General features: G+C 39.8%; 1 protein-coding gene across 4 annotated transcripts in view; it reads right to left on the minus strand.

Moving 5' to 3' along the window:
- GOLM2 (golgi membrane protein 2) overlaps positions 1–13,372 on the minus strand; it is a 108,861-nt gene that overhangs the window by 38,938 nt on the left and 56,551 nt on the right. For all 4 annotated transcript variants that reach the window (XM_039468787.2, XM_039468785.2, XM_074393694.1 and 1 more), the window contains exons 7-8: positions 3,723–3,821; positions 2,168–2,338 (exon numbers count right to left, since the gene is read on the minus strand). In XM_039468787.2, coding sequence (XP_039324721.2) covers positions 2,168–2,338; positions 3,723–3,821 — 270 coding nt within the window. The remainder of the gene's footprint in view (positions 1–2,167; positions 2,339–3,722; positions 3,822–13,372) is intronic.

A 13,372-nucleotide genomic window follows, 5' to 3' on the forward strand; every position in this document is an offset into this window, starting at 1 on the left:
GCTACTTGAAAGGCTGAGGCAGGAGAATCACCTGAACCTGAGTTGCAGAGGTTGCAGTGAGCCAAGATTGTGCCACTGCACTCTAGCCTGGGCAACAGAGCAAGACTCCAGCAAAAAAACAACAACAAAAAATAATGTCAAAGTAAATCACAAAACTGTGCATGCACTGATTTCAACTCTCTATATACATTAGTGATATGTGGAAAAGAATTTGGAGTGAGGGTTTAAAATTCAATAGGCTGTTTTCTTTTCTTTTTTCTTTTTTTGAACCCTTCATGGGTTCAAGCCATTCTCCTGCCTTAACCTCCTGAGTAGCTGGGACTACAGGCACTCGCCACCATGCCTAGATTATTTTCAAAATCATTGTGGAGTGATAATTTCCTAGCAATTATTTCCAAATACCTTCTTTACCCAAATATCAGCTAAAAATATATATATAAGTAAGACAACAATTTAAAAAATGTATAGAATAAGTTTAGAAAAAAATCTTGGCCAGGCATGGTAGCTTACACCTGTAATCCTAGCACTTTGGGAGGTTGAGGTGGGCAAATCACCTGAAATCAGGAGTTTGAGACCAGAATGGCCAACATGGTGAAACTCCATCTCTACTAAAAAAATCCAAAAATTAGCAGGGCATGGTGGTACACACCTGTAATCCCAGTTACTCAGGAGGATGAGACAGAAGAATTGCTTGAACCCAGAAGAATTGCTTGAACCCAGGAGATAGAGGCTGCAGTGAGCTGATATTGTGCCACTGCACTCCTGCCTGGGCAATAGAGCAAGACTCCATCTCAAAAAAATGTTTTAAAAAAGAAGAAAATCTTAAATGATCAAATTAAGATATTTTATTTGTTATGCTCTTATTGTACACCTCTTCTTGTTGAGATGTAAGTTTTCAAGCCAATCTCCCAACCCAATTTTGAGGAAATATTTTTTCATTATATTTAAAATGTTGGCTAAATCCTTATAATAAAAATATTTTTCACACAATATTTTGGTCAAGATACACAGATATGCTTTAAAATATCAAGGAATTTCTATTTGAAGAAAATAGAAAAAAAAATTCAAGAAAGGAAAGCCAATTAAACTCATGCAAACTATACATTCATATATATGAATAAATTTGAATAATTGCTACAAGACCAACAAAAATACCTTGAATAGGCCGGGTGTGGTGGGTCACGCCTGTAATCCCAGCACTTTGTGAGGCTAAGGTGGGAGGATCACTTTAACCCAGAAGTTCAAGACCAGCCTGGGCAACAAAGTGAGACCCCCCTCTAAAAATAAATAAATAAATAAAATATCCTCAATCACAAATATAACATTATTCAATTATTAGCTTATAAGCAACCTTTCTACAAATAATTGCCTAACTAGTGCACTGCACAGTTGTACCATAGACAGAAGCCATCATAAAAACCAAAGACGTGATCCTACTCCTGGTGATTGACAAAAATTAAAAATAAATAAACCAAAGACAAATTGAAGCTTTGAAAGATTCTGTATGTATATTCAGATTTTTTTTTTTTCTTTTCCCTGTCACACTTTGGAAGTCTATTCAGAATTGATGGTAGGAAGATGTCATGAAAAGCAGAACCAGTGAAAAGTACAGTTTAACAAAGCTGATCGAAGGGACACTCTCCTTCCTCAAATTCTACTACCAGAATTTTTTCTTATACTTCTAACATCTAAATGAGGAAAACTCTAATTGAAGGGACTGGAGGAGGAAGCAGTATTGAGCAATCTACTAGGACAGTCTCCCTACAGTATATGCTGCTACCAGAATGTTCCATTTTTCAAAACTATTTTTCTTCTCTCCTTCCTCATCAAAGTAACCAAAGATTTCATTTGTTAGCCTATCAAAATAGATCTTTTCTCATATCTCCAAAGAAGTTTATATTCATAAGAACTGCGTTTTTTAAAAAAAGTCAACTCACCTGAAATTTATTGTTTAATGGAGAACATGAGAACCTTTTTAACGTTTTCTTTAAAATAGTATCTATCCATTTAAAACCTACGTTTCCTTTAATGTTGACACTTTCATACCTTCTCTTTAAATACATATAACTTCACTATACATTTATTAAGGATAAGAATAATGAAGACCTTAATTCATATTACATTTAAAGAAATATTTTTAGCATAATATTCATCAATTGTTTCTTACTTTGCTTCAATTTATGGAAATCACTGAGTCTATCCTTGGTAGCCTGCTTTAGTATATCTGTTTGAATTCTGGGTTCACTGTCCAAGTTTGAGCCTGGAATTAAATGCTGAAGAGGAATGGAAGGGTTCTGTTTTGAAGTACCAGGGTTTCCATTGCGGTTTACGTGTGAATCTGTGGAATAAAAACATCAAATTAAAAGAACATAATTTAATCTTTAAAGATGAATTTCACAAGATCTGCTTTAGAAAGCTAAGATACTCTGTTGTTTAACATTGGGTAGCCACAGAGCTCTCTCTCTCTCTCTCTCTCTTTTTTTTTTTTAAAGCTTTACTCTCATTTCTTTAATCAAATCTTATAATCTATGTGATTTTAGCTGTGGGAGGTTTACTGATCATTTCCAGGTAACTGTCTCCACTAATGGTTATAAACTTACTCACCAAAAAGATATACAGTAGAAATCCATAGATCAGTATAGCAATGATACTCGTATCTTTTCCTTCCTCCAAATTCCGTATCTCTTCCTTCCTCCAAATTCCATATCTCTAACAGAAACCTCCAAAATCCAGTATGGCTTCTGACATTTCTATTCTCTAAGTCATCTTCATCTACACAGTGATTTACAAGTGTTGACTCTTGATTCTTTCTTAGCATTATCTACTGGATACCACCTCACTTTCCCCCATCTCCCTTTTTATCCTCATCAAAGCCTTTAATTTTGGATTCAAAACATCCTATACCACTCTGACATTTTTCCTTTCCATCATCTCCCTTAAGCGAGTCTCTTCAATCATATCTATTCTCATTTTAGGGAAATGTTTCTATAAAATCGAATGAGTGTCCAGGGAATAAATACATTCATAAATACAAAGTAAAGAGTTTAATCTAGGGGGGTACAATAATCTATAGAAGGCCTCTATGAGATAAATTTGAACACATTTTGAAGAAGCTAAACCTGTATAGCAGGCAGAAAGGAAAGGGAATATAGCCCAAAGTGGCACAATAAATAATACTTCTGTTCTTAAGAAAAAAACTGTAAAAACCCGCAAGATAATGTGAAATTTCAGATGATTATTTCTCTCTGAGCTTTTACTAGTCTTAAAACATATAGAACATTACTTCAAAGAAAAAATTCTATTTCACTACACTGCTTGGTAATATATTTTATACATTATATAACTGCACAGGAATAGTAAATTGGTTTTCAAATGGAATTATAAGAATAAGACTTCAGGGCCGGGCGCAGTGGCTCACGCCTGTAATCCCAGCACTTTGGGAGGCCGAGGCGGGTGGATCACAAGGTCAGGAGATCGAGACGATACTGGTCAACATGGTGAAACCCCGTCTCTACTAAAAATACAAAAAATTAGCTGGGCATGGTGGCGCGTGCCTGTAATCCCAGCTACTTGGGAGGCTGAGGCGGGAGAATTGCCTGAGCCCCGGAGGTGGAGGCTGCGGTGAGCCGAGATCGCCCCATTGCACTCCAGCCTGGGTAACAAGAGTGAAACTCCGCCTCAAAAAAAAAAAAAAAAAAAAAAAAAAGAATAAGACTTCATACCTGGAGGCATATTTGGGGAGAGAGGTTGTCCAGTTGGAAGATGGGAGATTGCTTGATGACTTTCTTGTTGAGAAACTGAAATAGGAGGCTTCCTTAAAGCTATAAGAAAAAAGTAAATCCATATTACTCCCACTGATACTACGATTTCTAAAAAAAACCACCATGAGGGCCGGGCGCAGTGGCTCATGCCTCCACTTTGAGAGGCTAATGTGGATGGATCACGAGGTCAGGAGTTTTAAGACCAGCCTGGCCAAGATGGTAAAACCCCATCTCTACCAAAAATACAAAAATTAGCCGGGCGTGGTGGCAGATGCCTGTAATCCCAGCTACTCGGGAGACTGAGGCAGGAGAATAGCTTAAACTCGGGCGGCAGAGGTTGCAGTGAGCTAAGATCATGCCACTGCACTCCAGCCTGGGGACAAAGTGAGACTCCGTCTCAAAAACAAACAGAACTCCACCATGAATCAATTTACATTGCACTAATTCTATGATGTGTAGTCTAATTTTGTAATCCTTATAGTTGGAATGCTAATTTATTTACAGTTACTAATTGATACATTGTACCATCCATCACAGTTTTTTGTTTTTTTTTTTTGAGATGGAGTCTCATTCTGTCACCCAGGCTGGAGTGCAATGGCATGATCTTGGCTCAGTGCAACCTCTGCCTCGCGGGTTCAAGTGATTCGCCTTGCCTCAGCCTCCTGAGTAGTAGGAATTACAGGCGCCTGCCACCGTGCCTGGCTAATTTTTGTATTTTTAGTAGAGATGGCGTTTCTCCGTGTTGGTCATGCTGGTCTTGAACTCCTGACCTCAGGTGATCCGCCTGCCTCAGCCTCCCAAAGTGCCTGGCCCCATCACAGATTTTTTTGACCAATAACTCTGACGAGAATATAAGCTCCATGACAGTACAAACTTTGTCTTTGTCACCACTATATTCCCAACACATAGAACAGTGCCTAGCATATAAGATAAGTTCAACAAAGATTTGATAAATAAATATAATGGGCCAGGCTCGGTGGCTCATGCCTATAATCTCAGCACTTTGAGAGGCTGAGGTGGGTGGATTACAAGGTCAGGAGTTCGAGAGCAGCTTGGCTAACAAGGTAAAACTCCATCTCTACTAAAAATACATAGTCATTATTAGTCATATTTAGGTTTTATTTAAAATCTGAGTAACTAAGAATAATTAAATATGACTTATCCAATGAAATGAGTTTTTATTCTGAAGACAGAACATTTAAATTTTGTGCAAAGCGGCCGGGCGCGGTGGCTCAAGCCTGTAATCCCAGCACTTTGGGAGGCCGAGGCGGGTGGATCACGAGGTTGAGAGCTCGAGACCATCCTGGTCGACATGGTGAAACCCCGTCTCTACTAAAAATACAAAAAATTAACTGGGCATGGTGGCTCGTGCCTGTAATCCCAGCTACTCAGGAGGCTGAGGCAGGAGAATTGCCTGAACCCAGGAGGCTGAGGTTGCGGTGAGCCGAGATCGCGCCATTGCACTCCAGCCTGGGTAACAAGAGCAAAACTCCGTCTCAAAAAAAAAAAAAACAAAAACAAACAAATTTGTGCAAAGATGTATATACTTATAGTTGGGACTTTCTTATCTCTTCAGAAATGAAATCAACAGAAAAAAAAATGGTTTTTTCACTCACTACCACTCACTCCATTTTATCTCTGGGCAGCTTAACATGACAGAGACATGAGTGAAGAAGGAAACCAGAAAGAAAGAAAGAAAGCAAATAAACAGAAAAAAACAGAAAGCCCCATCTATAAGATATGGTTAGTAACACATTGTATTCCTCTAAAACTTAGGTGTCACAGAGACAATGCTATATGTTTTCATTTAATATAATGGAAGGGGTCACTGCATGGAGGAGAGCTGCAAAAAAAGCTATACAAACGGCTTGAGACTACAGGATGAACAAATAAATAAACTTTTACTGTTTTAAGCCACTTGCAATTTGGGGGTTGTCTGTTAATACATCACAGTCTAGTTAATCCTAAATAGTATATATACTTGGGCAATTATTATTACCATTTTTGAGAGGGAGTCTCTCTCTGTCACCCAGGCTGGAGTTCAATGGTGTGATTTGGCTCATTGCAACCTCCACCTCCTGGGTTCACCGATTCTCCTGCCTCAGCCTCCCAAGTAGCTGGGACTACAGGTGTGGACCACTATGCCCAGCTAATTTTTGTACTTTTAGTAGAGACGAGGTTTCATCATGTCGGCCAGGCTGGTCTCAAACTCCTGACCTCAAGTGATCCACCAACCTCAGCCTCTCAAAGTGCTGGGATTGCAGGCATTGAGCCACCACACCCAGCCTGGGTTATTTTTATAATCATTAAAAGTTTATTTCAATGATTATATTTCAATTATTATTACATCATTTTCTAAACTTAAGGACCCCCAACATTTTAAATTCACTCTAAGAACACACACCACTCATATTTACATAAAGTTGAGGTTTTCTGAATCTCACTGTGCTCCTATATTCTTATGCCTACTGCCATCTGCAATACCATCACCCACTTCTGCACACAGAATAGCTAAATAACTGCAATCAACAAATGTCTTAAAAGAGCAGCACTTTGCCAACTTTAACAATACAATTTTGATTTGCTAACAGACTCTGAGGACGGTAAGCATCTGGTAGATACATTTGGAAACAGAAAGCAATGATAATCAACAAATTTGTTGATCATTTTTTGACCCTAGCTGGGCCCAGCTCTAAACAAACCAGAAGACAGAGGGAGGTTCCTCCATTATTAAAAAAGAAGTAATCATTCATATCCTTAGCTTTATATAATAATGCTTCCTGCTCAAGAACAAAGTTACTGTTTGAGGCAAAACTGATTTTGGATACACAGAACAAAACAAGATTAAAAAGGGCCCTTATAAAACACTCAGAAGAGTTTAGAACTGAGATAACAGCAATAGAGTAGCACTATGGAACCCATATAAGTATATGTATATATATGTATATACGTTTTTTCTTCTTCCTCTTTTTTTTCTTTCTTTCTTTTTTTTTTTTTTTTGAGACAGAGTTTTGCTCTTGTTACCCAGGCTGGAGTGCAATGGTGCAATCTCGGCTCACCGCAACCTCTGCCTCCTGGGTTCAAGCAATTCTCCTGCCTCAGCCTCCTGAGTAGATGCGACTACAGGCACGCACCACCATGCCCAGCTAATTTTTTGTATTTTTAGTAGAGACGGGGTTTCACCATGTTGACCAGGCTGGTCTCGATCTCTTGACCTCGTGATCCACCCGCCTCGGCCTCCCAAAGTGCTGGGATTACAGGCTTGAGCCACCGTGCCCGGGCTTTTTTTTTTTTTTTTTAAAGATAGGGTCTCACTCTGTCACCCAGGCTGAAGTGCAGTGATGTGATCTTGGCTCACTGCAGCCTTTGCCTCCCAGGCTCAAGCAATCCTTCTACCTCAGCCTCTGAAGAAGCTGTAACTTTTTGTAGGGATGAGCTCTCACTTTATTGCCCAGTCTGGTATTGAATTCCTGAGTTCAAGCAGTCTGCCTCATCTTCCCAAAGTGCTAGGATTACAGGCATGAGTCATTGTGCTTGGCCTAAAAATATACTTTTTAATAATGTGTTCCTATAGAACTTAGAAATACCAAAAATGCAAATAAATTAAAATTTAACTCTAGTACTACCACTTAAAGATAACCACTGGCATCATCTGGAGAGTATCTCTCTGGTATGTTTGATTTATTACACTGTATACCTTAAAATTAGGATTATATCATATACACTATCTTATAATCTTATTTTTGTTTCATACATATTTTCTATGTCATTCCATTTTTTTCTACAATATTACCAAATGATAATGTTGAATCAAAACTCTCAATTTTATAGCTTTGGCTAAAGAGATGTGGCTAAAGAATTGCTACAACGGGCCCGGTGCAGTGGCTCATGCCTGGAATCCTAGCACTTTGAAAGACAGAGGCATGTGAGTCACTTGTGGCCAGGAGTGTGACCAGCCTGACAAACATTGCAAAACCCCATCTCTACTAAAAATACAAAAAATTTAGCCAGGTGTGGTGGCACATGCCTGTAATCTGAGCTACTAGGGAGGCTGAAGCATGAGAGTTACTGGAACCTGGGAGGTGGAGGTTGCAATGAGCTGAGATCATGCCACTGCACTCCGGCCTGGGTGGCAGAGTCACAAGGACTTTTATTTTAATTTTTTACTTTCTGAGACAGGGTTTTGCTCTGTTGCCCAAGTTGGAGAGCAATGGCAGAATCATGGCTCACTGCAACTTCAACTTCCTGAGCTCAAGTGATTCTCCCACCTGAGCTTCCCAAGTAGCTGGGACCACAGACTTATGCTACCACAGTTGGCTAATTTTTTTTTTTTTTTTTTTGAGACGGAGTTTCACTCTTGTTAACCCAGGCTGGAGTGCAATGGCACGATCTCGGCTCACCGCAACCTCCGCCTCCTGGGTTCAGGCAATTCTCCTGCCTCAGCCTCCTGAGTAGCTGGGATTACAGGCACACGCCACCATGCCCAGCTAATTTTTTGTATTTTTAGTAGAGACGGGGTTTCACCATGTTGACCAGGCTGGTCTCGATCTCTTGACCTCGTGATCCACCCGCCTCGGCCTCCCAAAGTGCTGGGATTACAGGCTTGAGCCACTGCGCCCGGCCCGAGTTGGCTAATTTTTTATTTTTTGTGGCCCAGGCTAATTTCAAACTCCTGGCCTCAAGCAATTACCCCATCTTGGCTTCCCAAAGTGCTGGGGTTATAGGCATGAGCCCTGACATCCAGCTCCCAAAAACTTTAGAGCCCCATAAACTATAACAACTTAACTGGTTGGTAGACAGGCGTTTACTAACATAGGAAAAAACAGTGTGTATCCTGTAAACACTTTGATTTCTATGCTTTTTACTTTGCCTTTTGTTTACTCTCCTGTTTTTGTTTCCTTGAAAAATTCCTCTTAGAAAACTCCAGCATTGTTTTTGTTGTAAGGGGAAAGGTATTTATTTATAACTAGGATATAATACTTACGAGGACTTCCCAGAGGCCAGAGTAATAGTTATAAGCCCATAAATATAAACACCTACTATATACCTACAAAAATTAAAAATTAAAAACAGAAGTAATTAGGCCTGGCACAGTGGCTCACGCCTGTAATTCCAGCACTTTGGGAGGCCAAGGCAGGTGGATCATGAGGTCAAGAGATAGGGACCATCCTGGTCAATATGGTGAAAGCCCATGTCTACTAAACATTCAAAAATTAGCAGGGTGTGGTGGCAGGCACCTGTAGTCCCAGCCACTCTAGAGGCTGAGACAGGATAATTGCTTGAACCTGGTAGGTGGAGGTTGCAATAAGTCCAATAAGTCAAGCTCATGCCACGGCACTCCAGCCTGGCAACAGAGCAAGACTCTGTCTCAAAAAAAAAAAAAAAAAAAAAAGAAGTAATTATTATTATTATTATTTTTTTTTTTTTTTGAGACGGAGTTTTGCTCTTGTTACCCAGGCTGGAGTGCAATGGCGCGATCTCGGCTCACCACAACCTCCGCCTCCTGGGTTCAGGCAATTCTCCTGCCTCAGCCTCCTGAGTAGCTGGGATTACAGGCACGTGCCACCATGCCCAGCTAATTTTTTGTATTTTTAGTAGAGACGGGGTTTCACCATGTTGACCAGGATGGTCTCGATCTCTTGACCTCGTGATCCACCCACCTCGGCCTCCCAAAGTGCTGGGATTACAGGCTTGAGCCACCGCGCCCGGCCAGAAGTAATTATTAAACTTACCCTCCAATTTTGTATAGGAGATACCTGTGTATACACATACAAATATGACTTTTTTTCTCCACAAAAATGAGATTATGTTATACTTGCTTTCTTGTAATCTGTTTTCTATTTAGTTAAAAAAAAAAATCACAGATACAGATTGGGTACAGTGGCTCATGTCTATAATCCTAATATTTTGGGAAGCCAAGGCAGGAAGAACATTTGACCCCAGGAGTTTGAGACCAGCCTGTGAAACCTGGCAAGACTATGCCTCTACTAAAGTAAAAACAATTAGCCAGGTGTGGTGGCACACATCTGTAATCCAGCTACTCAGGAAGCTGAGATGGGAGATCATTTGAGGCCAGGAAGCTAGGGGTACAGTGAGCCATGATCACACAACTGCACTCCAGCCTGGGTGACAGAGGGAAACACTGTCTTAAAAAACAAAAACAAAAAACAACATAGATATCTTTGTATGCCAATAAATATAGCTCAACATCATCCTTTTTAATGGCTACATATTACATTTTTATGAATATAACAAATTTAATGAACTCTCCCTGTAAGATTTCCATGGTTTTCAATTTATCATTATAAACAGTTTATGATGAGCATTCTTTTTTTCTTTTTTTTTTTTTTCTTTGAGAGTTTTGCTCTGTTACTCAGGCTAGAGTACATCAGTGTGATCATGGCTGACTGGAGCACCAACCTCCCTGGCTCAAGCAGTCCTCCAACCTCAACCTCCTGAGTAGCTGGCACCACAGGCATGTGACACTACACTTGCTAAAAAAAATTTTTTTTGTAGAAACAAGGTCTCACTATGTTGTCCAGGCTATTTTTGAGCACCTGTGCTCAAGCCACCTTCCTGACCTGGCCTCCCAAAGTGCTGGGATTACAGGCATGAGTCACTGTGCCCAGCCTAGAAATCTTCAGAAAAGAAAGTGCTAAGTCAAATTAAGAATACTCCTCAAACAAATTAAGAAAAAAACAGTAACAAATGTAAGCCTGAAAACAATGAAACTGTGGGGAAAATTAGATGCAGAGTAGGCTGCAAACAATATAATGACAATGATTTTACGATATTAAAGCAGCTCTTGGCCAGGTATGGTAGCTCACACCTGTAATCTCAGCATGTTGGGAGGCCAAGGTGGGTGGATCACTAGGTAAGGAGTTCGAGACCAGCATGGTCAACATGGCGAAACCCTGTCTCTACTAAAAATACAAAAATTAGCTGGGTGTGATCATGTGTGTTTGTAATCAAAGCTATTTAGGAGTCTGAGGCAGGAGACTTGCTTGAACTCAGGAGGTGGAGGTTACAGTGAACTGAGATCATGCCACTGCACTCTACCTTAGGCAACAGAGCAAGACTCTGTCTCAATAAAATAAAATAAAAAGAGCAACTCTCTTTATATTTTAACCTGGTCCTCTTCACTGAAGACCATGCTTGTAATTCCAGCAGTTTGGGAGGCCGAGGTGGGCAGATCAAGGTCAGAAGTTCTAGACCAGCCTGGCCAACATGGTGAAACGCTGTCTCTATTAAAAATATGAAAATTGGCCAGGCATGGTGGTGGGCGCCTGTAATCCCAGCTACTTGGGAGGCTGAGGCAGGAGAATCGCCTGAACCTGGGAAAATCACTTGAACCTGGGAGGTGGACGTTGCAGTAAGCTGAGACTGCACCGTTGCATTCCAGCCTGGGTGATAAGAACAGGACTCCGTCTCAAAAACAAAACAGAACAAGAGTAATCATCTCCACTTCTCTATTAAGCTTCAGTTGTAGCCTCTACTCTTAGAGCCAAAAAAGAACTGATCCTGCCTTTTCCTCTCATTTTCTTTCTTTTTTTTTGAGACGGAGTCTCACTCAGCTGCCCAGGCTGGAGGTCAGTGGCACAATCTTGGCTCACTGCAACCACCATCTCCTGGGTTCAAGTGATTCTCCTATCTCAGCTTCCGGAGTAGCTGGGATTATAGGCACCTGCTATCATGTCCGGCTATTTTTTGTATTTTAGTAGTGAAGGGGTTTCACCAAGTTGGCCAGGTTGGTCTTGAACTCCTGACCTCAGGTGATCCGCCCACCTCAGCCTCCCAAAGTGCTGGGATTACAGACATAAGCCGCAGCGCCCGGCCTCACTTTCTTACTCTAACAACAGGGCTATAATCTGAAAACTGTTGAGACTTCCTATTTCCTGACTAGCAAGTCTTCATGATCCAGTGCCTATGACTATAGAGAAGGAGTATGACACTGAACAGCAGTGGTCCTCAACTCTGGCTGTATTCTAATATTAATGATACTACCCCTGACATACTGAATATGGGAATGGCACATGGGTTTCTGTACTTATTGAAAGCTCCAAAGGTGGTTCTATTGCACAGCCAAGAGAATAAAAGAATAAAAAACATAAGCTTTGGAGTTAGACCAGATTTTCTCTTTTAGAGAGTCAAATCATGGCTCTGTAATTTATTAACTGTATAACTTTGGGTTAGTTTCTAATTTTTCTAAGCCTCAACTCTCATCTATAAAATAGAGATGATGCCATTGACCCTGAATGATCAATGTGGGGACTAAGTGAGAATACATTCCTCTGGATTATGAGGCAAGCCTAGCAAATAGTTGGTGATCACTACATATTGCAGTATTTAGAGCTGTCAAAGTAAAGTATCCTTAGAATGAAAAAGAATCTAAGATTTAGCTTGAGAAAACAATCTGATTAGTTTTACAATTTACATGTAAAACTAGTCCATTTATTGACCGGCTATGATCAATTTACTGAGCCTCCTGATTATATGGTTGACTCACACTTCAGAGTCCTGATGAATATTTACTTATAGTAACATTCTGGAAAGTTACTGAAACTCAGATCAGCAATTGACCATAAAAACTCCTAGAAAGAGATGAAGTAATATCATTCTGAAGCATGAACATTAAATACAAAACAATGATAAAACATTCTTTGCTCTGTGTATATGAACAGATACAACGCACTTGAAATTTGCTCAAATACTGGTTAATGGGACCATCTCAGCCCTCCAGTGAAATATAGCTAACATCTACATACAGTATTTAAAATGATGTCCTAATATGGCTCCTGAGACATAGTCTGTGAATTGTTGAGTTTCTTTTAAACTTTGAGATCAATTTATTTAATTTAAAAAGGACAATATGAACTTCCACTGCTAGAAATGACATACTAACTAGTACTGGATTTACTCTACCCTAAACAATTATAAAGGCAGACAAAATACATGAGGCAGCTGTTTGTAAGTACTGTACAACCATCAGCACAAGACCGTGATCTTAAAAGAAGGGATATATATATATGAATAGGTAGTCTTTGTGAGCAGAGGAGACAGAGATCACCAGAGTTTGGCCTGCGTGGCTAGAATTTGCAGGAAAGAATATTACAGAAGAGGACGCAGTGTGGGATGAAACAAACAGCAGAAATCTGTATGGGGATTTCCCCTTGAGTCTTTGGCCAAGCCCCAGGTTGTGTATGCCCCAGGTTGTGTATGCACAAGGTGAGACTCATAAATGTAATACTCATAAAGTATAAAATAAAATTACTAGATATACAAAAAAGCAGAGAATGACCCATAATCAAGAAAAAAAAGGAATTCAAGAATCAACAGAAACAAACGGAGAGGTGATCCACTTGTGAAAATTAGCAGACAAGAACTTATGAACAACTGTTTACATATATATGTATGTATATATGTATGTGTACACTAATGTGTGTGTATATATGTATATGTATGTGTGTGGGTGTGTATATATATGTTCAAGGATTTAAAGAAAAATGTGGGAACATCTGGTAGAGAAATGGGAAGTAAAAAAGAACCAAATGGAACTCCTGGAATTTAAAGTATGACATCTAAAATGAAATATATACTGAATGGGCTTAAAA

This window comes from Saimiri boliviensis, chromosome 2 (assembly GCF_048565385.1).
Source record: "Saimiri boliviensis isolate mSaiBol1 chromosome 2, mSaiBol1.pri, whole genome shotgun sequence".
NCBI classification, from domain to species: Eukaryota; Metazoa; Chordata; class Mammalia; order Primates; family Cebidae; genus Saimiri; species Saimiri boliviensis.